Consider the following 25,857-nt stretch of genomic DNA (forward strand, 5'->3'; position numbering starts at 1 on the left):
AGAGTGATGTCATAATGATCCTGCCTGCCTTCCATCAGAGCTGTGTGTTAGCTGTCAGAGAGTGATGTCATAATGATCCTGCCTTCCATCAGAGTTGTGTGTTAGCTGTCAGAGAGTGATGTCATAATGATCCTGCCTTCCATCAGAGCTGTGTGTTAGCTGTCAGAGAGTGATGTCATAATGATCCTGCCTTCCATCAGAGCTGTGTGTTAGCTGTCAGAGAGTGATGTCATAATGATCCTGCCTGCCTTCCATCAGAGCTGTGTTAGCTGTCAGAGAGTGATGTCATAATGATCCTGCCTGCCTTCCATCAGAGCTGTGTGTTAGCTGTCAGAGAGTGATGTCATAATGATCCTGTCTTCCATCAGAGCTGTGTGTTAGCTGTCAGAGAGTGATGTCATAATGATCCTGCCTTCCATCAGAGCTGGGTGTTAGCTGTCAGAGAGTGATGTCATAATGATCCTGCCTTCCATCAGAGCTGTGTGTTATCTATCAGAGAGTGATGTCATAATGATCCTGCCTTCCAAAAGAGCTGTGTGTTAGCTGTCAGAGAGTGATGTCATAATGATCCTGCCTTCAATCAGAGCTGTGTTAGCTGTCAGAGAGTGATGTCATAATGATCCTGCCTTCCATCAGAGCTGTGTGTTAGCTGTCAGAGAGTGATGTCATAATGATCCTGCCTTCCATCAGAGCTGTGTGTTAGCTGTCAGAGAGTGATGTCATAATGATCCTGCCTTCCATCAGAGCTGTGTGTTAGCTGTCAGAAAGTGATGTCATAATGATCCTGCCCTCCATCAGAGCTGTGTGTTAGCTGTCAGAGAGTGATGTCATAATGATCCTGCCTTCCATCAGAGCTGTGTGTTAGCTGTCAGAAAGTGATGTCATAATGATCCTGCCCTCCATCAGAGCTGTGTTTTAGCTGTCAGAGAGTGATGTCATAATGATCCTGCCTGCCTTCCATCAGAGCTGTGTGTTAGCTGTCAGAGAGTGATGTCATAATGATCCTGCCTTCCATCAGAGCTGTGTGTTAGCTGTCAGAGAGTGATGTCATAATGATCCTGCCAGCCTTCCATCAGAGCTGTGTGTTAGCTGTCAGAGACTGATGTCATAATGATCCTGCCTTCCATCAGAGCTGTGTGTTAGCTGTCAGAGAGTGATGTCATATTGATCCGGCCTTCCATCAGAGCTGTGTGTTAGCTGTCAGAGAGTGATGTCATAATGATCCTGCCTTCCATCAGAGCTGTGTGTTAGCTGTCAGAGTGTGATGTCATAATGATCCTGCCTGCCTTCCATCAGAGCTGTGTGTTAGCTGTCAGAGAGTGATGTCATAATGATCCTGCCTGCCTTCCATCAGAGCTGTGTGTTAGCTGTCAGAGAGTGATGTCATAATGATCCTGCCTTCCACAGAGCTGTGTGTTAGCTGTCAGAGAGTGATGTTATAATGATCCTGCCTTCAATCAGAGCTTTGTGTTAGCTGTCAGAGAGTGATGTCATAATGATCCTGCCTGCCTTCCATTTGAGCTGTGTGTTAGCTGTCAGAGAGTGATGTCATAATGATCCTGCCTGCCTTCCATTAGAGCTGTGTTAGCTGTCAGAGACTGATGTCATAATGATCCTGCCTTCCATCAGAGCTGTGTGTTAGCTGTCAGAGAGTGATGTCATAATGATCCTGCCTTCCATCAGAGCTGTGTGTTAGCTGTCAGAGAGTGATGTCATAATGATCCTGCCTGCCTTCCATCAGAGTTGTGTTAGCTGTCAGAGAGTGATGTTATAATGATCCTGCCTTCCATCAGAGCTGTGTGTTAGCTGTCAGAGAGTGATGTCATAATGATCCTGCCTGCCTTCCATCAGAGCTGTGTGTTAGCTGTCAGAGAGTGATGTCATAATGATCCTGCCTGCCTTCCATCAGAGCTGTGTGTTAGCTGTCAGAGAGTGATGTCATAATGATCCTGCCTTCCATCAGAGCTGTGTTAGCTGTCAGAGTGATGTCATAATGATCCTGCCTTCCATCAGAGCTGTGTGTTAGCTGTCAGAGAGTGATGTCATAATGATCCTGCCTTCCATCAGAGCTGTGTGTTAGCTGTCAGAGAGTGATGTCATAATGATCCTGCCTTCCATCAGAGCTGTGTGTTAGCTGTCAGAGAGTGATGTCATAATGATCCTGCCCTCCATCAGAGCTGTGTGTTAGCTGTCAGAGAGTGATGTCATAATGATCCTGCCTGCCTTCCATCAGAGCTGTGTGTTAGCTGTCAGAGAGTGATGTCATAATGATCCTGCGTGCCTTCCATCAGAGCTGTGTGTTAGCTGTCAGAGAATGATGTCATAATGATCTTGCCTTCCATCAGAGCTGTGTGTTAGCTGTCAGAGAGTGATGTCATAATGATCCTGCCTGCCTTCCATCAGAGCTCTGTGTTAGCTGTCAGAGAGTGATGTCATAATGATCCTGCCTTCCATCAGAGCTGTGTTAGCTGTCAGAGTGATGTCATAATGATCCTGCCTTCCATCAGAGCTGTGTGTTAGCTGTCAGAGAGTGATGTCATAATGATCCTGCCTTCCATCAGAGCTGTGTGTTAGCTGTCAGAGAGTGATGTCATAATGATCCTGCCTTCCATCAGAGCTGTGTGTTAGCTGTCAGAGAGTGATGTCATAATGATCCTGCCCTCCATCAGAGCTGTATGTTAGCTGTCAGAGAGTGATGTCATAATGATCCTGCCTGCCTTCCATCAGAGCTGTGTGTTAGCTGTCAGAGAGTGATGTCATAATGATCCTGCCTTCCATCAGAGCTGTGTGTTAGCTGTCAGAGAGTGATGTCATAATGATCCTGCCTGCCTTCCATCAGAGCTGTGTGTTAGCTGTCAGAGAATGATGTCATAATGATCTTGCCTTCCATCAGAGCTGTGTGTTAGCTGTCAGAGTGTGATGTCATAATGATCCTGCCTGCCTTCCATCAGAGCTGTGTGTTAGCTGTCAGAGAGTGATGTCATAATGATCCTGCCTGCCTTCCATCAGAGCTGTGTGTTAGCTGTCAGAGAGTGATGTCATAATGATCCTGCCTGCCTTCCATCAGAGCTGTGTGTTAGCTGTCAGAGTGATGTCATAATGATCCTGCCTTCCATCAGAGCTTTGTGTTAGCTGTCAGAGAGTGATGTCATAATGATCCTGCCTTCCACAGAGCTGTGTGTTAGCTGTCAGAGAGTGATGTTATAATGATCCTGCCTGCCTTCCATCAGAGCTGTGTGTTAGCTGTCAGAGAGTGATGCCATAATGATCCTGCCTGCCTTCCATCAGAGCTGTGTGTTAGCTGTCAGAGAGTGATGTCATAATGATCCTGCCTTCCATCAGAGCTGTGTGTTAGCTGTCAGAGAGTGATGTTATAATGATCCTGCCTTCCATCAGAGCTGTTTGTTAGCTGTCAGAGAGTGATGTCATAATGATCCTGCCTTCCATCAGAGCTGTGTGTTAGCTGTCAGAGAGTGATGTTATAATGATCCTGCCTTCCATCAGAGCTGTGTGTTAGCTGTCAGAGAGTGATGTCATAATGATCCTGCCTTCCATCAGAGCTGTGTGTTATCTGTCAGAGAATGATGTCATAATGATCTTGCCTTCCATCAGAGCTGTGTGTTAGCTGTCAGAGTGTGATGTCATAATGATCCTGCCTGCCTTCCATCAGAGCTGTGTGTTAGCTGTCAGAGAGTGATGTCATAATGATCCTGCCTGCCTTCCATCAGAGCTGTGTGTTAGCTGTCAGAGAGTGATGTCATAATGATCCTGCCTGCCTTCCATCAGAGCTGTGTGTTAGCTGTCAGAGAGTGATGTCATAATGATCCTGCCTTCCATCAGAGCTTTGTGTTAGCTGTCAGAGAGTGATGTCATAATGATCCTGCCTTCCACAGAGCTGTGTGTTAGCTGTCAGAGAGTGATGTTATAATGATCCTGCCTGCCTTCCATCAGAGCTGTGTGTTAGCTGTCAGAGAGTGATGCCATAATGATCCTGCCTGCCTTCCATCAGAGCTGTGTGTTAGCTGTCAGAGAGTGATGTCATAATGATCCTGCCTTCCATTAGAGCTGTGTGTTAGCTGTCAGAGAGTGATGTTATAATGATCCTGCCTTCCATCAGAGCTGTTTGTTAGCTGTCAGAGAGTGATGTCATAATGATCCTGCCTTCCATCAGAGCTGTGTGTTAGCTGTCAGAGAGTGATGTTATAATGATCCTGCCTTCCATCAGAGCTGTGTGTTAGCTGTCAGAGAGTGATGTCATAATGATCCTGCCTTCCATCAGAGCTGTGTGTTATCTGTCAGAGAGTGATGTCATAATGATCCTGCCTTCCAACAGAGCTGTGTGTTAGCTGTCAGAGAGTGATGTTATAATGATCCTGCCTGCCTTCCATCAGAGCTGTGTGTTAGCTGTCAGAGAGTGATGTCATAATGATCCTGCCTGCCTTCCATCAGAGCTGTGTGTTAGCTGTCAGAGAGTGATGTCATAATGATCCTGCCTTCCATCAGAGCTGTGTGTTAGCTGTCAGAGAGTGATGTCATAATGATCCTGTCTTCCATCAGAGCTGTGTGTTAGCTGTCAGAGAGTGATGTCATAATGATCCTGCCTTCCATCAGAGCTGGGTGTTAGCTGTCAGAGAGTGATGTCATAATGATCCTGCCTTCCATCAGAGCTGTGTGTTATCTATCAGAGAGTGATGTCATAATGATCCTGCCTTCCAAAAGAGCTGTGTGTTAGCTGTCAGAGAGTGATGTCATAATGATCCTGCCTTCAATCAGAGCTGTGTTAGCTGTCAGAGAGTGATGTCATAATGATCCTGCCTTCCATCAGAGCTGTGTGTTAGCTGTCAGAGAGTGATGTCATAATGATCCTGCCTTCCATCAGAGCTGTGTGTTAGCTGTCAGAGAGTGATGTCATAATGATCCTGCCTTCCATCAGAGCTGTGTGTTAGCTGTCAGAAAGTGATGTCATAATGATCCTGCCCTCCATCAGAGCTGTGTGTTAGCTGTCAGAGAGTGATGTCATAATGATCCTGCCTTCCATCAGAGCTGTGTGTTAGCTGTCAGAAAGTGATGTCATAATGATCCTGCCCTCCATCAGAGCTGTGTTTTAGCTGTCAGAGAGTGATGTCATAATGATCCTGCCTGCCTTCCATCAGAGCTGTGTGTTAGCTGTCAGAGAGTGATGTCATAATGATCCTGCCTTCCATCAGAGCTGTGTGTTAGCTGTCAGAGAGTGATGTCATAATGATCCTGCCAGCCTTCCATCAGAGCTGTGTGTTAGCTGTCAGAGACTGATGTCATAATGATCCTGCCTTCCATCAGAGCTGTGTGTTAGCTGTCAGAGAGTGATGTCATATTGATCCGGCCTTCCATCAGAGCTGTGTGTTAGCTGTCAGAGAGTGATGTCATAATGATCCTGCCTTCCATCAGAGCTGTGTGTTAGCTGTCAGAGTGTGATGTCATAATGATCCTGCCTGCCTTCCATCAGAGCTGTGTGTTAGCTGTCAGAGAGTGATGTCATAATGATCCTGCCTGCCTTCCATCAGAGCTGTGTGTTAGCTGTCAGAGAGTGATGTCATAATGATCCTGCCTTCCACAGAGCTGTGTGTTAGCTGTCAGAGAGTGATGTTATAATGATCCTGCCTTCAATCAGAGCTTTGTGTTAGCTGTCAGAGAGTGATGTCATAATGATCCTGCCTGCCTTCCATTTGAGCTGTGTGTTAGCTGTCAGAGAGTGATGTCATAATGATCCTGCCTGCCTTCCATTAGAGCTGTGTTAGCTGTCAGAGACTGATGTCATAATGATCCTGCCTTCCATCAGAGCTGTGTGTTAGCTGTCAGAGAGTGATGTCATAATGATCCTGCCTTCCATCAGAGCTGTGTGTTAGCTGTCAGAGAGTGATGTCATAATGATCCTGCCTGCCTTCCATCAGAGTTGTGTTAGCTGTCAGAGAGTGATGTTATAATGATCCTGCCTTCCATCAGAGCTGTGTGTTAGCTGTCAGAGAGTGATGTCATAATGATCCTGCCTGCCTTCCATCAGAGCTGTGTGTTAGCTGTCAGAGAGTGATGTCATAATGATCCTGCCTGCCTTCCATCAGAGCTGTGTGTTAGCTGTCAGAGAGTGATGTCATAATGATCCTGCCTTCCATCAGAGCTGTGTTAGCTGTCAGAGTGATGTCATAATGATCCTGCCTTCCATCAGAGCTGTGTGTTAGCTGTCAGAGAGTGATGTCATAATGATCCTGCCTTCCATCAGAGCTGTGTGTTAGCTGTCAGAGAGTGATGTCATAATGATCCTGCCTTCCATCAGAGCTGTGTGTTAGCTGTCAGAGAGTGATGTCATAATGATCCTGCCCTCCATCAGAGCTGTGTGTTAGCTGTCAGAGAGTGATGTCATAATGATCCTGCCTGCCTTCCATCAGAGCTGTGTGTTAGCTGTCAGAGAGTGATGTCATAATGATCCTGCGTGCCTTCCATCAGAGCTGTGTGTTAGCTGTCAGAGAATGATGTCATAATGATCTTGCCTTCCATCAGAGCTGTGTGTTAGCTGTCAGAGAGTGATGTCATAATGATCCTGCCTGCCTTCCATCAGAGCTCTGTGTTAGCTGTCAGAGAGTGATGTCATAATGATCCTGCCTTCCATCAGAGCTGTGTTAGCTGTCAGAGTGATGTCATAATGATCCTGCCTTCCATCAGAGCTGTGTGTTAGCTGTCAGAGAGTGATGTCATAATGATCCTGCCTTCCATCAGAGCTGTGTGTTAGCTGTCAGAGAGTGATGTCATAATGATCCTGCCTTCCATCAGAGCTGTGTGTTAGCTGTCAGAGAGTGATGTCATAATGATCCTGCCCTCCATCAGAGCTGTATGTTAGCTGTCAGAGAGTGATGTCATAATGATCCTGCCTGCCTTCCATCAGAGCTGTGTGTTAGCTGTCAGAGAGTGATGTCATAATGATCCTGCCTTCCATCAGAGCTGTGTGTTAGCTGTCAGAGAGTGATGTCATAATGATCCTGCCTGCCTTCCATCAGAGCTGTGTGTTAGCTGTCAGAGAATGATGTCATAATGATCTTGCCTTCCATCAGAGCTGTGTGTTAGCTGTCAGAGTGTGATGTCATAATGATCCTGCCTGCCTTCCATCAGAGCTGTGTGTTAGCTGTCAGAGAGTGATGTCATAATGATCCTGCCTGCCTTCCATCAGAGCTGTGTGTTAGCTGTCAGAGAGTGATGTCATAATGATCCTGCCTGCCTTCCATCAGAGCTGTGTGTTAGCTGTCAGAGTGATGTCATAATGATCCTGCCTTCCATCAGAGCTTTGTGTTAGCTGTCAGAGAGTGATGTCATAATGATCCTGCCTTCCACAGAGCTGTGTGTTAGCTGTCAGAGAGTGATGTTATAATGATCCTGCCTGCCTTCCATCAGAGCTGTGTGTTAGCTGTCAGAGAGTGATGCCATAATGATCCTGCCTGCCTTCCATCAGAGCTGTGTGTTAGCTGTCAGAGAGTGATGTCATAATGATCCTGCCTTCCATTAGAGCTGTGTGTTAGCTGTCAGAGAGTGATGTTATAATGATCCTGCCTTCCATCAGAGCTGTTTGTTAGCTGTCAGAGAGTGATGTCATAATGATCCTGCCTTCCATCAGAGCTGTGTGTTAGCTGTCAGAGAGTGATGTTATAATGATCCTGCCTTCCATCAGAGCTGTGTGTTAGCTGTCAGAGAGTGATGTCATAATGATCCTGCCTTCCATCAGAGCTGTGTGTTATCTGTCAGAGAATGATGTCATAATGATCTTGCCTTCCATCAGAGCTGTGTGTTAGCTGTCAGAGTGTGATGTCATAATGATCCTGCCTGCCTTCCATCAGAGCTGTGTGTTAGCTGTCAGAGAGTGATGTCATAATGATCCTGCCTGCCTTCCATCAGAGCTGTGTGTTAGCTGTCAGAGAGTGATGTCATAATGATCCTGCCTGCCTTCCATCAGAGCTGTGTGTTAGCTGTCAGAGAGTGATGTCATAATGATCCTGCCTTCCATCAGAGCTTTGTGTTAGCTGTCAGAGAGTGATGTCATAATGATCCTGCCTTCCACAGAGCTGTGTGTTAGCTGTCAGAGAGTGATGTTATAATGATCCTGCCTGCCTTCCATCAGAGCTGTGTGTTAGCTGTCAGAGAGTGATGCCATAATGATCCTGCCTGCCTTCCATCAGAGCTGTGTGTTAGCTGTCAGAGAGTGATGTCATAATGATCCTGCCTTCCATTAGAGCTGTGTGTTAGCTGTCAGAGAGTGATGTTATAATGATCCTGCCTTCCATCAGAGCTGTTTGTTAGCTGTCAGAGAGTGATGTCATAATGATCCTGCCTTCCATCAGAGCTGTGTGTTAGCTGTCAGAGAGTGATGTTATAATGATCCTGCCTTCCATCAGAGCTGTGTGTTAGCTGTCAGAGAGTGATGTCATAATGATCCTGCCTTCCATCAGAGCTGTGTGTTATCTGTCAGAGAGTGATGTCATAATGATCCTGCCTTCCAACAGAGCTGTGTGTTAGCTGTCAGAGAGTGATGTTATAATGATCCTGCCTGCCTTCCATCAGAGCTGTGTGTTAGCTGTCAGAGAGTGATGTCATAATGATCCTGCCTGCCTTCCATCAGAGCTGTGTGTTAGCTGTCAGAGAGTGATGTCATAATGATCCTGCCTTCCATCAGAGCTGTGTGTTAGCTGCCAGAGAGTGATGTCATAATGATCCTGCCTGCCATCCATCAGAGCTGTGTTAGCTGTCAGAGAGTGATGTCATAATGATCCTGCCTTCCATCAGAGCTGTGTGTTAGCTGTCAGAGAGTGATGTTATAATGATCCTGCCTTCCATCAGAGCTGTGTGTTAGCTGTCAGAGAGTGATATCATAATGATCTTGCCTTCCATCAGAGCTGTGTGTTAGCTGTCAGAGAGTGATGTCATAATGATCCTGCCTTCCATCAGGGAGCTAGTAAAGACAGATGTGTTCTCTGTGGGCGGCTGCAGGCTGCAGCCCTCGTAGGGTTGTCACGGTGGGGCTAACAGATAGCATGTGTGAGAAGGGCCCCAGCAGCCACAGATTCTCTGAGCTCAACTTACAATACTGACTGCGTCCCAAAGTCTATTACTTTTGACCAGGGCCCAAGTTCACTTCTTAGCTCTCCTTTTGAAATCCACAGTGAGACTCCGCCATCCTTATGTTGTGTGTTAGAGTTGAGAAAGTCCTCCCTAAAAGAGATATCCACCTTTTCAAAGCACTCCTCTGGTCGGCTTTGAAAACAGCATGTTGTCTGTGTAAATACCTGTATATTAACAGCATGTTGTCTGTGTTAATACCTGTATATTAACAGCATGTTCTCTGTGTAAATACCTGTATATTATCAGCATGTTGTCTGTGTAAATACCTGTATATTAGCAGCATGTTGTCTGTGTAAATACCTTTATATTAGCAGCATGTTGTCTGTGTAAATACCTGTATATTATCAGCATGTTGTCTGTGTAAATACCTGTATATTATCAGCATGTTGTCTGTGTTAATACCTATATATTAACAGCATGTTGTATCTGTGTGTTCCCCAGGTGAAGCCCAAAGTTATCGAACCGCTGGACTATGAGACTGTTCTTGTCCAGAGGAAAACCCAGATTCTCAGTGATGTCCTCCGGGACATGCTGCAGTTCCCCCAGGAGGACTTTCAGGTGAGTCACCTCTTGCCTTCTGACCTGGCACCAGAACCAGGCTCAGATACCATTAGTGAGTCCGCATGGCATCCTAGCGGTACCGGAGCCAAGTCAAGGTCCAAAAGGCTCCTTAACAGTTTCTACCCCCAAGCCATAAGACTGCTGAACTCATCAAAATACTGAAAAAAATATATATAATAAAAAAAATGTATGAAATGAATTGAAATGTATGCATTCACTACTGTAAGTCGCTCTGGATAAGAGCGTCTGCTAAATGACAAAAATGTAAAACTTTAAAATGTGAATTCATCAAATTGCCACCCAGACTATTTACATTTACCCGCCCCCCCTTTGTTTTTACATTGCTGCTACTCTCTGTTTATTATCTATGCATAGTCACTTTACCCATACCTACATGTACATATTACCTCGACTAACTTGTACCCCCGCACATTGACTCAGTACCGGTACTCCCTGTATATAGCCTCATTATTGTTATTTTATTGTGTTACTTATTTATTGTTTAATTGTTTTTACTTTAGTTTATTTAGTAAATATTTTCTTAACTATTTTTCTTGAACTGCATTGTTGGTTAAGGGGATTGTAAGTAAGCAATTCATTGTAAGGTCTACACTTGTTGTATTCAGTGCATGTGACAAATAACATTTGATTTGATATTCCTTCTGCAGTCCGCTGTTTTTGAGCAGGGCTCATAGATTACCAGACAGAATAGAACACCATTTGACTAGATTGCTACAGAATAACTGTCCCGAGTAGTCAGTGAGGTAAGGATGGATATCATTCATTGCTGACGGTAAACAATCTGTCAATGTTGATAAGATCTTGATAGTTTCCATTATCGTGTACCATGTTGCGTAATTGCTATCAACTTAATGTAATATATCAACATCAAATAAAATAAAATAATATTTGTGACATGCGCCAAATACAACTGGTGTAGACTTTTCCCTGGAATGTTTGCTTAAAAGCCCTTCCCAACGATGCAGTTTAAAAATAAAACGGTAACATGTGCTGCTATAAACAGGGAGTACCAGTACCAGATCAATGTGGAGCTATATACAGGGAGTACCAGTACCAGATCAATGTGGAGCTATATACAGGGAGTACCAGTACCAGATCAATGTGGAGCTATATATAGGGAGTACCAGTACCATATCAATGTGGAGCTATATACAGGGAGTACCAGTACCAGATCAATGTGGAGCTATATACAGGGAGTACCAGTACCAGATCAATGTGGAGCTATATACAGGGAGTACCAGTACCAGATCAATGTAGAGCTATATACAGGGAGTACCAGTACCAGATCAATGTGGAGCTATATACAGGGAGTACCAGTACCAGATCAATGTAGAGCTATAACTACAGGGAGTACCAGTACCAGATCAATGTGGAGCTATATACAGGGAGTACCAGTACCAGATCAATGTGGAGCTATATACAGGGAGTACCAGTACCAGATCAATGTGGAGCTATAACTACCGGTATTACCAGTATCAGATCAATGTGGAGCTATATACAGGGAGTACCAGTACCAGATCAATGTGGAGCTATATACAGGGAGTACCAGTACCAGATCAATGTGGAGCTATATACAGGGAGTACCAGTACCAGATCAATGTGCTGCTATATACAGGGAGTACCAGTACCAGATCAATGTGGAGCTATATACAGGGAGTACCAGTAGCAGATCAATGTGCTGCTATATACAGGGAGTACCAGTACCAGATCAATGTGGAGCTATATACAGGGAGTACCAGTACCAGATCAATGTGGAGCTATATACAGGGAGTACCAGTACCAGATCAATGTAGAGCTATAAATACAGGGAGTACCAGTATGTAACGTCTTGTCTGTAGTGTGGCGGAAAGAAGCGCAGGAAGCAGCGAACACTGTGTGGTAATTTTAATGGAACCACCTGTACAAAATAAAAGGTCTCCCAACAACAGGGAAAAATACAATAGACAAGCGCAGTCGAACAAACGCAGTCGACACACAGAAAAACAATCCCGCACAATAGGGTGCGGGCCAGCTGAACTAAATAGCCCTCTTAATTGCCTAACTCAGGGCAGGTGAGAAAACATAAAAAAAGGGAAAAACAAAAAGGGAATCGGTGGTAGCTAATAGGCCGGTGACGACGACCGCCGAGCGCCACCCGAGCAGGAGGGGGCGCCACCGTCGGTAGGAATCATGACAGTACCCCCCTGCAGCGCGCCGACACCGGCCTCGAGGCCGACCCGGAGGATGAGGCGCAGGGCGATCCGGACGGAGGCGGTGGAACTCCTTCAACATGGATGGGTCCAAGACGTCCTCCGCCGGCACCCAGTACCTCTCCTCCGGACCGTACCCCTCCCAGTCCACAAGGTACTGCAGGCCCCCCGCCCGGCGTCTCGAGTCCAGAATGGCCCTTACGCTGTACGCCGGGGACCCCCCGATGTCCAGGGGGGGTGGAGGGACCTCCGGCACCTCATCTTCTTGTAGGGGACCAGCCACCACCGGCCTGAGGAGAGACACATGAAACGAGGGGTTAATACGGTAATAGGAAGGGAGTTGCAACCGATAACACACCTCGTTTATCCTCCTCAGGACTTTGAAGGGCCCCACACACTGCGGCCCCAGCTTCCGGCAGGGCACGCGGAGAGACAGGTTCCGGGTCGAGAGCCAGACCCTGTCACCCGGTGCGAACACCGGCGCCTCACTGCGGTGGCGGTCAGCACTCCTTTTCTGCCTAGCACTGGCCTCCTTCAGTGAGTCCTGTACTGCTTTCCAGGTCTCCTTGGAGTGCTGAACCCAGTCCTCCACCGCAGGAGCCTCGGTCTGGCTCTGGTGCCATGGGGCCAGGACCGGCTGGTACCCTAGCACACACTGGAAGGGTGACATGTTAGTAGAGGAGTGGCGAAGTGAGTTCTGGGCTAACTCTGCCCTAGGAATATACCTCGCCCACTCCCCTGGCCGGTCCCGGCAATACGACCTCAGGAACCTGCCCACCACCTGGTTCACCCTCTCCGCCTGCCCATTGCTCTCGGGGTGATAACCGGAGGTTAAACTGACCGAGACCCCCAGCCGCTCCATAAACGCCCTCCAGACCCTGGATGTGAACTGGGAACCCCGATCAGAGACAATATCCTCCGGCACCCCGTAGTGCCGGAAGATGTGGGTAAATAGGGCCTCCGCAGTCTGCAGGGCCGTAGGGAGACCGGGCAAGGGGAGGAGACGGCAGGACTTAGAAAACCGATCCACAACCACCAGAATCGCAGTGTTCCCCTGAGAGGGGGGAAGATCTGTCAGGAAGTCGATAGACAGGTGCGACCATGGCCGTTGCGGAACGGGGAGGGGCTGTAACTTCCCTCTCGGTAAATGCCTAGGAGCCTTACTCTGGGCACACACCGAACAGGAAGAGACATATGACCTCACGTCCTTAGCCAAGGTGGGCCACCAATACTTCCCCCTTAGACTCCGCCCTGTCCTCTCTACACCAGGATGACCCGCCGCAGGTAGCGTGTGCGCCCACCGAATCAACCGATCGCGAACATCGAGCGGCACATACATGCGCCCCACGGGCACCTGCGCAGGCGCAGGATCCAACACCAGTGCCCGCTCGATGTCCGCGTCCACCTCCCACACCACTGGTGCCACCAGCCTAGACGCTGGAATGATGGGAGTTGGATCGATGGGGCGGTCATCCGTGTCATACAGACGGGACAGCGCGTCGGCTTTAGTATTAAGGGAACCCGGTCTATATGAGATGGTAAACCTAAACCGTGCGAAGAACATGGCCCACCTTGCCTGACGTGGATTCAGTCTCCTCGCTGCCCGGATGTACTCCAGGTTTCGGTGGTCGGTCCAGATGAGAAAGGGGTGCTTAGCCCCCTCAAGCCAGTGTCGCCACACCCTCAAGGCTTTGACTACCGCTAGCAACTCCCTGTCCCCCACATCGTAGTTACGCTCCGCCGAACTGAGCTTCCCTGAGAAGAAAGCGCAGGGGCGGAGTTTCGATGGCGCACCCGAGCGCTGTGATAGCACGGCACCCACCCCAGCCTCGGATGCGTCCACCTCTACTACGAACGCTAAAGACGGGTCCGGGTGCGCCAACACGGGCGCGTCGGTGAACAGGGTCTTCAACTTCTTGAAGGCTCCGTCCGCCTCCGTCGACCATCTCAAACGCGCCGGCCCCCCTTCAGCAGTGAGGTAATGGGAGCCGCTACCTGGCCAAACCCCCGGATAAACCTCCGGTAGTAGTTGGCAAAGCCCAAGAACCGCTGCACTTCCTTCACCGTGGTTGGAGTCGGCCAATTACGCACGGCCTTAACGCGGTCACACTCCATCACCACCCCCGTGGTGGAAATGCGATAACCCAGAAAGGAGACGGCTCGTTTGAAAAACTCACACTTCTCAGCCTTAACGTATAGGTCATGCTCCAGCAGTCTACCAAGCACCTTGCGCACCAGGGACACATGCGCGGAAAGGGTGGCGGAATATATCAGAATGTCATCGATATAGACAATCACGCCCTGCCCGTGCAGGTCCCTGAGAATCTCGTCAACAAAGGATTGAAAGACGGCTGGAGCATTTTTCAACCCATACGGCATGACGAGGTACTCATAATGGCCTGATGTGGTACTAAAGGCGGTTTTCCACTCATCTCCCTTCTTGATACGCACCAGGTTATACGCGCTCCTGAGATCCAATTTTGTGAAGAACTGTGCTCCGTGAAATGATTCCACCGCCGTAGCGATAAGAGGTAGTGGGTAACTAAACCCCACCGTGATCGCGTTTAGACCTCTATAATCAATGCACGGACGCAGACCTCCCTCCTTTTTCTTCACAAAAAAGAAACTCGAGGAAGCGGGTGAGATGGATGGCCGAATGTAACCCTGTCCCAAGGATTCCGTGACGTATGTCTCCATAGCCGCCGTCTCCTCTTGTGACAAGGGGTACACGTGACTCCTGGGAAGCGCAGCGTTAACCTGGAGATCTATCGCACAATCCCCTTGTCGATGAGGTGGTAATTTAGTCGCTCTCTTTTTACAAAAAGCGATCGCCAAATCGGCGTATTCAGGGGGAATGCGCACGGTGGACACCTGGTCTGGACTCTCCACCGACGTGGCACCTATGGAAACTCCTAGACACCTCCCTGAACACTCCTCCGACCACCCCTGGAGAACCCCCTGTTTCCATGAAATGAGGGGATTGTGACCAGCCAGCCAGGGGACCCCCACCACCACCGGAAACGCAGGTGAATCAATAAGGAAAAAGTTCATGCTTTCCTTATGATTCCCCAGTGTTACCATGTCCAGCGGCACCGTAGACTCCCTGACTAGCCCTGACCCTAATGGTCGGCTATCTAAGGAGTGCACGGGGAAGGGGGAATCTATCGGCACCCGTGGAATGCCCAGCTTAATGGCAAGTCCACGGTCCATAAAGTTCCCCGGTGGCGCCTGAATCGACTAGCGCCCTATGCTGGGAAGAGGGAAAAAATTTAGAAAATGAAACAGGCAAAAACACATGACCAACAGGGGGTTCTGGGCGAATCTGGTGCTGACTCACCTGAGGTGACCGAGAAGTGTTCTGCCTGCCTTCTCGACTCCCAGACTGGCTCCTCCAGCACCGGTCGGCCGTGTGTCCTCTCCGACCACAGCTGGTGCAGGAGGAGCCACCTCCTCCGGTGCCCCTTGGCACGGCCCCCCCTACCTCCATAGGGGTAGGGGTGCACGGGGGTGGAACGGGCAGGACCCTCTCCGAACGCCCGCGGGCAGCCAGCAAATTGTCCAACCGTATGGACATGTCAATGAGTTCGTCCAGGGATAGATTGGTGTCCCTACAGGCCAGCTCCCTGCGGACGTCCGCCCGGAGACCACACCGGTAGTGGTCTATGAGGGCCCTGTCATTCCACCCCGCTCCAGCAGCCAAGGTCCTAAACTCCAGCGCGAAGTCTTGAGCGCTCCTCGTCTCCTGCCTGAGGTGGAACAGCCGTTCACCCGCCGCTCTACCTTCGGGGGGGTGGTCGAAAACAGCCCGAAAGCGGCGGGTGAACTCTGGGTAGTGGTCCCTCGCCGAGTCTGGAGCGTTCCAGACCGCATTAGCCCACTCCAGAGCTCGGCCCGTCAGGCAGGAAACGAGGGCACTTACGCTCTCCTCTCCTGTAGGAGCAGGTCTGACGGTGGCCAGGTACAACTCTAGCTGGAGAAGAAACCCCTTGCACCCAGCCGCCGTCCCATCGTACTCCCTCGGGAGTGCCAGGCGAAGCGCGCCAGAGCCAGACGTCGTAGGAGGAGGAGATGGTTGTATCGGGGGGTGTAGGTGGAGAGAGGATACCACTCCTCTCCCATCGGTCCATCCTCTCCATCATCTGGTCCATGGCGGATCCGATGCGATGCAGGACCGATGTATTGTGCTGGACACGTTCCTCCATTGAGGGTAGTGGAGTGCCCGCTGCTCCCGCTGATTCCATGCTCCTTCTGGTGGTGCGGGATTCTGTAACGTCTTGTCTGTAGTGTGGCGGAAAGAAGCGCAGGAAGCAGCGAACACTGTGTGGTAATTTTAATGGAACCACCTGTACAAAATAAAAGGTCTCCCAACAACAGGGAAAAATACAATAGACAAGCGCAGTCGAACAAACGCAGTCGACACACAGAAAAACAATCCCGCACAATAGGGTGCGGGCCAGCTGAACTAAATAGCCCTCTTAATTGCCTAACTCAGGGCAGGTGAGAAAACATAAAAAAAGGGAAAAACAAAAAGGGAATCGGTGGTAGCTAATAGGCCGGTGACAACGACCGCCGAGCGCCACCCGAGCAGGAGGGGGCGCCACCGTCGGTAGGAATCGTGACACAGTACCAGATCAATGTGGAGCTATATGCAGGGAGTACCAGTACCAGATCAATGTGGAGCTATATACAGGGACTACCAGTACCAGATCAATGTGGAGCTATATACAGGGAGTACCAGTACCAGATCAATGTGGAGCTATATACAGGGAGTACCAGTACCAGATCAATGTGGAGCTATAACAACCGGTATTACCAGTATCAGATCAATGTGGAGCTATATACAGGGACTACCAGTACCAGATCAATGTTGAGCTATATACAGGGAGTACCAGTACCAGATCAATGTGGAGCAATATACAGGGAGTACCAGTACCAGATCAATGTGGAGCTATATACAGGGAGTACCAGTACCAGATCAATATGGAGCTATATACAGGGAGTATCAGTACCAGATCAATGTGGAGCTATATACAGGGAGTACCAGTATCAGATCAATGTGGAGCTATATACAGGGAGTACCAGTACCAGATCAATGTGCAGGGGTATGAGGTATTTGATATAGATATGTACATGAAGGCAGGGTAAAGTGACTAGGCATCAGGATAGATAATAATAAAGTATTTGAGGTAGATATGTACATTAAGGCAGAGGTTCAGTCCCAGGGTCCCTAGCTTGTTGATGAGCTTGGAGGGGACTATCGTGTTGAACGCTGAACTGTACTCTATGAACAGAATTCACACATAGTTATTTCCCCTCTTGTCCAGGTGGGAGGTTGTTTGTTTATGACCCCATACAGTTCGTTGAGTGCCAGAGTGCTGTTGGCTTGTGGAGGGATGTAGACAGTCGTGATAATTATGGATGAGAACTCTCTTGGTAGATAAAAGGGTCTGCAGCATACCATGAGGTATTCTATATCAGGTGAACAAAAGCACGAGATTTCCTTCACACTTGAAGCAGCACACCAGTTGTTATGTTTGAACAAACGCACTCCACCTCCTTTCGACTTCCCGAAGCCTCCGTCCCATCCTGCCACTGGATGGAGAATCCCCCGAGTACTATTGTCACGTCCTGGCCAGTATATAAGGTTAATTGTTTTGTAGTTTGGTCAGGGCGTGGCAGGGGGTATTTGTTTTCTGTGGTGGGGTGAGTATTCTGTGTATAGCCTTGTGCCTTACCAGACTGTTTATTTGTCGAGTGTTCGTTTTTCGTGTTTTGTTATTTTGTATGTTCATTTTTGAGATTAATTAAAAATCAAGATGAGCATTCACGTACCTGCTGCGTTTTGGTCCACATTTTCTGATGACGATTTCGCATTATCGTCAGAAGACGAAGACAACAAGTGTGACAGAATCACCCACCACCAAAGGACCAAGCAGCAGAGGAAGGAGCAGACGGAGTTCGAGTTGGACTGGCGGGAGAAGTGGACTTGGGAGGAAGTTCTGGACGGGGCCGGACCTTGGCACCAGGCTGGGGATTATCGACGCCCGCAGTGGGAAATTGAGGCAGCCAAGGCAGAGAGGCGGTGGTACGAGGCCAAGTACGCGCTGAAGGAGAAGCACGAGAGGCACCCCCAAGAAAATTTTTGGGGGGGGCACACGGGTAGTTTGGCTAGGCGTAAGAAGAGCCGGAAGCCAGCTACTCGTGGTTATATGGAGGAGCGTATGGGGTGGAGAGCGCTATGTTTCGCTGAGGAGCGCACTATCTCACCCATACGCACGCACAGTCCGGTGCGCGTTATTCCAGCCCCTCGCAGGTGCCGTGCTAGAGCGGGCATCCAGCCTGGTAGGAGGATGCCTGCGCAGCGCATCTGGTCGCCGGTACGCCTCCGAGGACCAGGCTACCCAACTCCCGCTCTACGCACGGCTACCATCAGGCCCCTGCACAGCCCAGTCTGCCCTGTACGAACACCCCGCTCGTACAGGGCTACTAGTTCCATCCAGCCAAGGCGGGTTGTGCAGGAGGTAAGATCTAGACCGGCTGTGCGCCTCCATAGCCCTGGGTTTCCAGCTCCTGTCTCTCGTGCGGACCCGGAAGTGCGTCAACCCAGTCCGACTCGTCCTGTTCCCGCTCCCCGCACTAGCCTGGAGGTGCGTGTACATAATCTGGTAAGCCCAGTACCAGCACCACGCACCAGGCTACAAGTGCGTCAACCCAGCCTCGCCAGTCAACAGTCTTCATCAGAGCTGCCCGCCAGTCAACAGTCATCATCAGAGCTGCCCGCCAGTCAACAGTCATCGTCAGAGCTGCCCGCCAGTCAACAGTCATCGTCAGAGCTGCCCGCCAGTCAACAGTCATCGTCAGAGCTGCCCGCCAGTCAACAGTCATCGTCAGAGCTGCCCGCCAGTCAACAGTCATCGTCAGAGCTGCCCGCCAGTCAACAGTCATCGTCAGAGCTGCCCGCCAGTCAACAGTCATCGTCAGAGCTGCCCGCCAGTCAACAGTCATCGTCAGAGCTGCCCGCCAGTCAACAGTCGTCAGAGAGGTCAGACTGCGCTGAACTGCCGGAGTGGTCAGACTGCGCTGAACTGCCGGAGTGGCCAGACTGCGCTGAACTGCCGGAGTGGTCAGACTGCGCTGAACTGCCGGAGTGGCCAGACTGCGCTGAACTGCCGGAGTGGCCAGACTGCGCTGAACTGCCGGAGTGGCCAGACTGCCCTGAACTGCCGGAGTGGCCAGACTGCCCAGACTGTCCCGAATTGCCAGACTGCCCAGACTGTCCCGAATTGCCAGACTGCCCAGACTGTCCCGAATTGCCAGACTGCCCAGACTGTCCCGAATTGCCAGACTGCCCAGACTGTCCCGAATTGCCAGACTGCCCAGACTGTCCCGAATTGCCAGACTGCCCAGACTGTCCCGAATTGCCAGACTGCCCAGACTGTCCCGAATTGCCAGACTGTCCCGAATTGCCAGACTGCCCAGACTGTCCCGAATTGCCAGACTGCCCAGACTGTCCCGAATTGCCAGACTGCCCAGACTGTCCCGAATTGCCAGACTGCCCAGACTCTCCCGAATTGCCAGACTGCCCCGACTGCCCCCCGGCGAAGCCAGAGTGGCCCGACAGCCTGGAACGGCCGGAGCCAGAGCCACCTCCAGAAATAGGTGGGTTGGGGAGGGGGGGTGTAGCACAGTGCCGTCGTTGACGGCAGCCACCCTCCCTTCCCTCCCTTTAGAAAAGGGGACTTTTTGTTGGTGTTGCTTGGGGTTATTTTTTGTTAAGGTGCTTCTGGGGTAGCACCTTTAAGGGGGGGGTACTGTCACGTCCTGGCCAGTATATAAGGTTAATTGTTTTGTAGTTTGGTCAGGGCGTGGCAGGGGGTATTTGTTTTCTGTGGTGGGGTGAGTATTCTGTGTATAGCCTTGTGCCTTACCAGACTGTTTATTTGTCGAGTGTTCGTTTTTCGTGTTTTGTTATTTTGTATGTTCATTTTTGAGATTAATTAAAAATCAAGATGAGCATTCACGTACCTGCTGCGTTTTGGTCCACATTTTCTGATGACGATTTCGCATTATCGTCAGAAGACGAAGACAACAAGTGTGACAACTATGTTCATAGTGTCATCATCCAGCCATCATCCATCAGTCCTTTCTGCCTCCCACATGCATGTTTTGGTTGTCGTGTTTATTGTGATTTCATGCTATTTCAGTGCGGCCCAGCCAGGCCCATGTTGCGAGAGTACTGTGAGGTCATTCACAGAGGCTTACCTTACGTTTACATCACTGCTTCACGTTTTAGAGGTCAGGGGTCATCTGTTTTGTTGTGATAGGCCTAGCCCGTCCTTACACTATCTCTAGCCCCATTCAGCAGGACTTAGCCCATGTCACCCTCTCAAACTTTCCATCGCTACATGACACGTTATGAAATGGGAATCTGGCCTGGCAGAAGCGCTTCAGGAAGTGAGACCTCTTTGGAAGATGCTCTTAACAGTGACAGGAATGACACTTCCTTCCTCACTGTCTCACGATCCAACGGATATTTTTTCTCTCTCGTCTATTGAGAAGGTTCTTTTGTTTCAGAAGCCATAATGGTTTTTAGATATTTTCCTTAGGACATAACTATGTTGAAAAATAAGCATTTGAAAGGAAAGGCTCAATTTCCTAGATTTATTCAGCGGGTTAACAGTTTTTTTTTTTGCTTTATGGCTGTATTGCCAGAAAATAACAATACTTACTGGCGCTTACTCATGGACTATCAAGCTATCCAATTCCTCAGTCAACAGTGGAACTCTCTGCTCTGGCCGTGACATACGAGTCCTGCGTGTCGTACACTACAAGCAGCGTGTCGTGAAGGGAGTGACAGGTGATGACATCTGAAGACACCGTGACTGAGCCCCAACATTTGTTTAGGTCATATGACTCTCTCAACATTTATTCTTCTTTATTCAAGCGTTTTATCCGGTAGTATGTCAGGACCTTTCAATTGTGGGCATTCAGAATTATAGGCAGGTAAAGGGGGATTCAGTATTATGGGCAGGTAAAGAGGGGATTCAGTGTTATAGGCAGGTAAAGGGGTCATTCAGTATTATAGGCAGGTAAAGGGGTCATTCAGTATTATAGGCAGGTAAAGGGGATTCAGTATTATAGGCAGGTATAGGGGGATTCAGTATTATAGACAGGTAAAGGGGTCATTCAGTATTATAGGCAGGTAAAGGGGGTTAAGTGTTATAGGCAGGTAAAGGGGTCATTCGGTATTATAGGCAGGTAAAGGGGATTCAGTATTATAGGCAGGTATAGGGGGATTCAGTAGTATAGGTAGGTAAAGGGGGGATTCAGTATGATAGGCAGGTAAAGGGGGATTCAGTGTTATAGGTAGGTAAAGGGGGGATTCAGTATTATAGGCAGGTAAAGGGGGATTCAGTATTATAGGCAGGTAAAGGGGGATTCAGTATTATAGGCAGGTAAAGGGGGATTCAGTATTATAGGCAGGTAAAGGGGGATTCAGTATTATAGGCAGGTAAAGGGGTCATTCGGTATTATAGGCAGGTAAAGGGGGATTCAGTGTTATAGGCAGGTAAAGGGGTCATTCGGTATTATAGGCAGGTAAAGGGGGATTCAGTATTATAGGCAGGTAAAGGGGTCATTCGGTATTATAGGCAGGTAAAGGGGGATTCAGTATTATAGGCAGGTAAAGGGGTCATTCGGTATTATAGACCGGTAAAGGGGGATTCAGTATTATAGGCAGGTAAAGGGGGATTCAGTATTATAGGCAGGTAAAGGGGGATTCAGTATTACAGGCAGGTAAAGGGGGATTCAGTATTATAGGCAGGTAAAGGGGTCGTTCGGTATTATAGACAGGTAAAGGGGGATTCAGTATTATAGGCAGGTAAAGGGGGATTCAGTATTATAGGCAGGTAAAGGGGTCATTCGGTATTATAGACCGGTAAAGGGGGATTCAGTATTATAGGCAGGTAAAGGGGGATTCAGTATTATAGGCAGGTATAGGGGGGATTTAGTATTATAGGCAGGTAAAGGGGTCATTCGGTATTATAGACAGGTAAAGGGGATTCAGTATTATAGGCAGGTAAAGGGGGATTCAGTATTATAGGCAGGTAAAGGGGGATTCAGTATTATAGGCAGGTAAAGGGGTCATTCAGTATTATAGGCAGGTAAAGGGGGATTCAGTATTATAGGCAGGTAAAGGGGTCGTTCGGTATTATAGGCAGGTAAAGGGGGATTCAGTATTATAGGCAGGTATAGGGGGATTCAGTGCTATTAAACTCCCAGACACTGATGACTGTGAAGTGATAGGAGCCTATAAATCCAGTCCAGTTCCGGCAGAGCTCATCTGATCACACTGCTAGTCTGTGGGCTGTTCTTGTCTGGTGTGTAAATCCTTTTGTTGGCAGACACTGCCTTAGCTAAGGACCTACTGTCAGGTTTCTCTACCCTGCTGCCCTCCCCCCATTGGAGGTTGTTATTAAATTATATCTCAGAGCGAACAGAGACTTAAATATTTAGGAAAATAAATGGTGAGACTGTGTTTACGTTGTCTCCATCTGGACTTGATCAGCCTGGTGTTAGGAGAGCCAACCACTGGTTCCTCCAGGTTTAGTCAACGTGCCTTCTTAGGGAATTTGTTTGGGATTACTACAATTCCTCTTCCTCCTCCTATTCATCCTCTTCCTATTCCTCCTCTTCCTCCTCTTCCTCATCTTCCTATTCATCATCTTCCTATTCATCCTCTTCCTATTCCTCCTCTTCATCTTCCTCCCCTTCATCTTCCTATTCCTCCTCTTGCTCATCTTCCTCCTCTTCCTCATCGTCATATTCATCCCCATCCTCCTCTTCATCTTCCTCCCATTCATCTTCCTATTCCTCCTCTTCCTCACTTTCCACTCCCTATTCATCCTCTTCCTCCTCTTCCTCCCCTTCCTCTTCATCATCTTTCTCCTCTTCCTATTCATCCACTTCCTTCTCTTCTTCCTCTTCCCCTTCATCCTCTTCCTCCTCTTCCTATTCATCCTCTTCCTCATCTTTCTATTCCCCCTCTTGCTCTTTCTCCCTATTGGAGCTACTTCAGCATGGCAGGATGGTTCTAATACAACTCTTCGTATGTCTTCAAGTACTAGGGTTCAGAAAGAGACCTGAGGGGAACAGGAGATAAGGAGAAGTGTAATAGTAATTTCCAGAGAAGTACATATGGGAGATTCCTCTGTAGTAGCAGACCTACAATATGTATCATCAGTGATTGACCCCAGGACGCTCAGCAAAGTGTTGTGAGGGACGACGTGCTAGTGGCTCCATGCTGGGTTTAGCTGGATCTCATGCTGGTCTTTTCACTAGAGATCTCCACTGTGCTCCATAGAGACTAATATCCCCTGTGCTTCTTCTTGTCCACTTCCTGACTCCCTCTGGCCTCCTCCAGCCTACTCGTCCATTTGTTTCTGCTGGTTAGATCATGGAGAGATTACCATCTCCCAGCATGAAACTTGGGGCTGGGGAGAGGAAGTGGAGGAGTGATCTCTGTCTCACAAATAGGACCTTAATATGGTCCTCATTGCTGTTGTCGTACAAGATTGAATGCTTCTGGTGATTGTCGCCTCACCAAATGGAAATTCTAATGACGTAGTCCATCACTGAATCAGATCTAGTCCTCTGCTGATGACACAAATGCACTATTATTCATGAGCGTGGTTGTGACAGCTTTGTTTCTGAGGTATTGTCACGAAAAAAACAAATATGATGGGCAATGAAACATTTGGTACAGTACATTACGCCAGCAATGTTAAAACTGATTTGGTGACTCTCTATGGTAGAATTGTGAGGCAACCTCACTCATCCCATAACTTATTCATTGTATTTATGGCAGGTAGCAGAGGGCTAGGCTCTACTAGCACCAGGCAGACTCAGCAGGAATGCAATGCTTAGCGGTAGCTAACTATTCACATCAACCAGTCACTGACTGTAACTGGAGCCCTGCACTCCTGTACGGTAGGTTAGTTACCTGAAAGGACCTCTGGACCCGTCGTTAGGCTCTATGACTAAACCTGTACAATGCATAATAATATCCCACTTATTCACAAGAAAATCATTTCGGCAGGAAAATATGAGATAGAGCTATTCTCTTTCTTTTTGTGCTACTGCACCTTGGGGTGAGGTTTGGTCTAGCATTGATTAGCCTTGGGGTGAGGTTTGGTCTAGCAGTGATTAGCCTTGGGGTGAGGTTTGGTGTAGCATTGATTAGCTTTGGGGTGAGGTTTGGTCTACCATTTTTTAGCCTTGCGGTGAGGTTTGGTCTAGTAGTGATTAGCCTTGGGGTGAGGTTTGGTCTAGTAGTGATTAGCCTTGGAGTGTGGTTTGGTCTAGCATTGATTAGCCTTGGGGTGAGGTTTGGTCTAGCATTGATTAGCCTTGGGGTGAGGTTTGGTCTAGCATTGATTAGCTTTGGGGTGAGGTTTGGTCTAGCAGTGATTAGCCTTGGGGTGAGGTTTGGTCTAGCATTGATTAGCCTTGGGGTGAGGTTTGGTCTAGCATTGATTAGCCTTGGGGTGAGGTTTGGTCTAGTAGTGATTAGCCTTGGGGTGAGGTTTGGTCTAGCAGTGATTAGCCTTGGGGTAAGGTTTGGTCTAGCAGTGATTAGCCTTGGGGTGAGGTTTGGTCTAGTATTGATTAGCCTTGGGGTGAGGTTTGGTCTAGTATTGATTAGCCTTGGGGTGAGGTTTGGTCTAGCATTGATTAGCTTTGGGGTGAGGTTTGGTCTAGTATTGATTAGCCTTGGGGTGAGGTTTGGTCTAGTATTGATTAGCCTTGGGGTGAGGTTTGGTCTAGCAGTGATTAGCCTTGGGGTAAGGTTTGGTCTAGCAGTGATTAGCCTTGGGGTGAGGTTTGGTCTAGTATTGATTAGCCTTGGGGTGAGGTTTGGTCTAGTATTGATTAGCCTTGGGGTGAGGTTTGGTCTAGTATTGATTAGCCTTGGGGTGAGGTTTGGTCTAGTATTGATTAGCCTTGGGGTGAGGTTTGGTCTAGCAGTGATTAGCCTTGGGGTGAGGTTTGGTCTAGTATTGATTAGCCTTGGGGTGAGGTTTGGTCTAGCATTGATTAGCTTTGGGGTGAGGTTTGGTCTAGTATTGATTAGCCTTGGGGTGAGGTTTGGTCTAGCAGTGATTAGCCTTGGGGTAAGGTTTGGTCTAGTATTGATTAGCCTTGGGGTGAGGTTTGGTCTAGCATTGATTAGCTTTGGGGTGAGGTTTGGTCTAGTATTGATTAGCCTTGGGGTGAGGTTTGGTCTAGTATTGATTAGCCTTGGGGTGAGGTTTGGTCTAGTATTGATTAGCCTTGGGGTGAGGTTTGGTCTAGTATTGATTAGCCTTGGGGTGAGGTTTGGTCTAGCAGTGATTAGCCTTGGGGTAAGGTTTGGTCTAGCAGTGATTAGCCTTGGGGTGAGGTTTGGTCTAGTATTGATTAGCCTTGGGGTGAGGTTTGGTCTAGTATTGATTAGCCTTGGGGTGAGGTTTGGTCTAGCATTGATTAGCTTTGGGGTGAGGTTTGGTCTATTATTGATTAGCCTTGGGGTGAGGTTTGGTCTAGTATTGATTAGCCTTGGGGTGAGGTTTGGTCTAGTATTGATTAGCCTTGGGGTGAGGTTTGGTCTAGTATTGATTAGCCTTGGGGTGAGGTTTGGTCTAGCAGTGATTAGCCTTGGGGTGAGGTTTGGTCTAGTATTGATTAGCCTTGGGGTGAGGTTTGGTCTAGTATTGATTACCCTTGGGGTGAGGTTTGGTCTAGTATTATTTAGCCTTGGGGTGAGGTTTGGTCTAGTATTGATTAGCCTTGGGGTGAGGTTTGGTCTAGTATTGATTAGCCTTGGGGTGAGGTTTGGTCTAGTATTGATTGGCCTTGGCGTGAGGTTTGGTCTAGTATTGATTAGCCTTGGGGTGAGGTTTGGTCTAGT

General features: G+C 48.6%; 1 protein-coding gene across 10 annotated transcripts in view; it reads left to right on the forward strand.

The window, feature by feature from the left end:
• The window catches only part of LOC106582455 (dedicator of cytokinesis protein 9), a 268,403-nt gene that overhangs the window by 142,415 nt on the left and 100,131 nt on the right, over positions 1–25,857 (forward strand). For all 10 annotated transcript variants that reach the window (XM_045704859.1, XM_014165586.2, XM_014165579.2 and 7 more), the window contains exon 2: positions 9,580–9,696. In XM_045704859.1, coding sequence (XP_045560815.1) covers positions 9,580–9,696 — 117 coding nt within the window. The remainder of the gene's footprint in view (positions 1–9,579; positions 9,697–25,857) is intronic.

Source organism: Salmo salar, chromosome ssa21 (genome assembly GCF_905237065.1).
Source record: "Salmo salar chromosome ssa21, Ssal_v3.1, whole genome shotgun sequence".
NCBI lineage: Eukaryota > Metazoa > Chordata > Actinopteri > Salmoniformes > Salmonidae > Salmo > Salmo salar.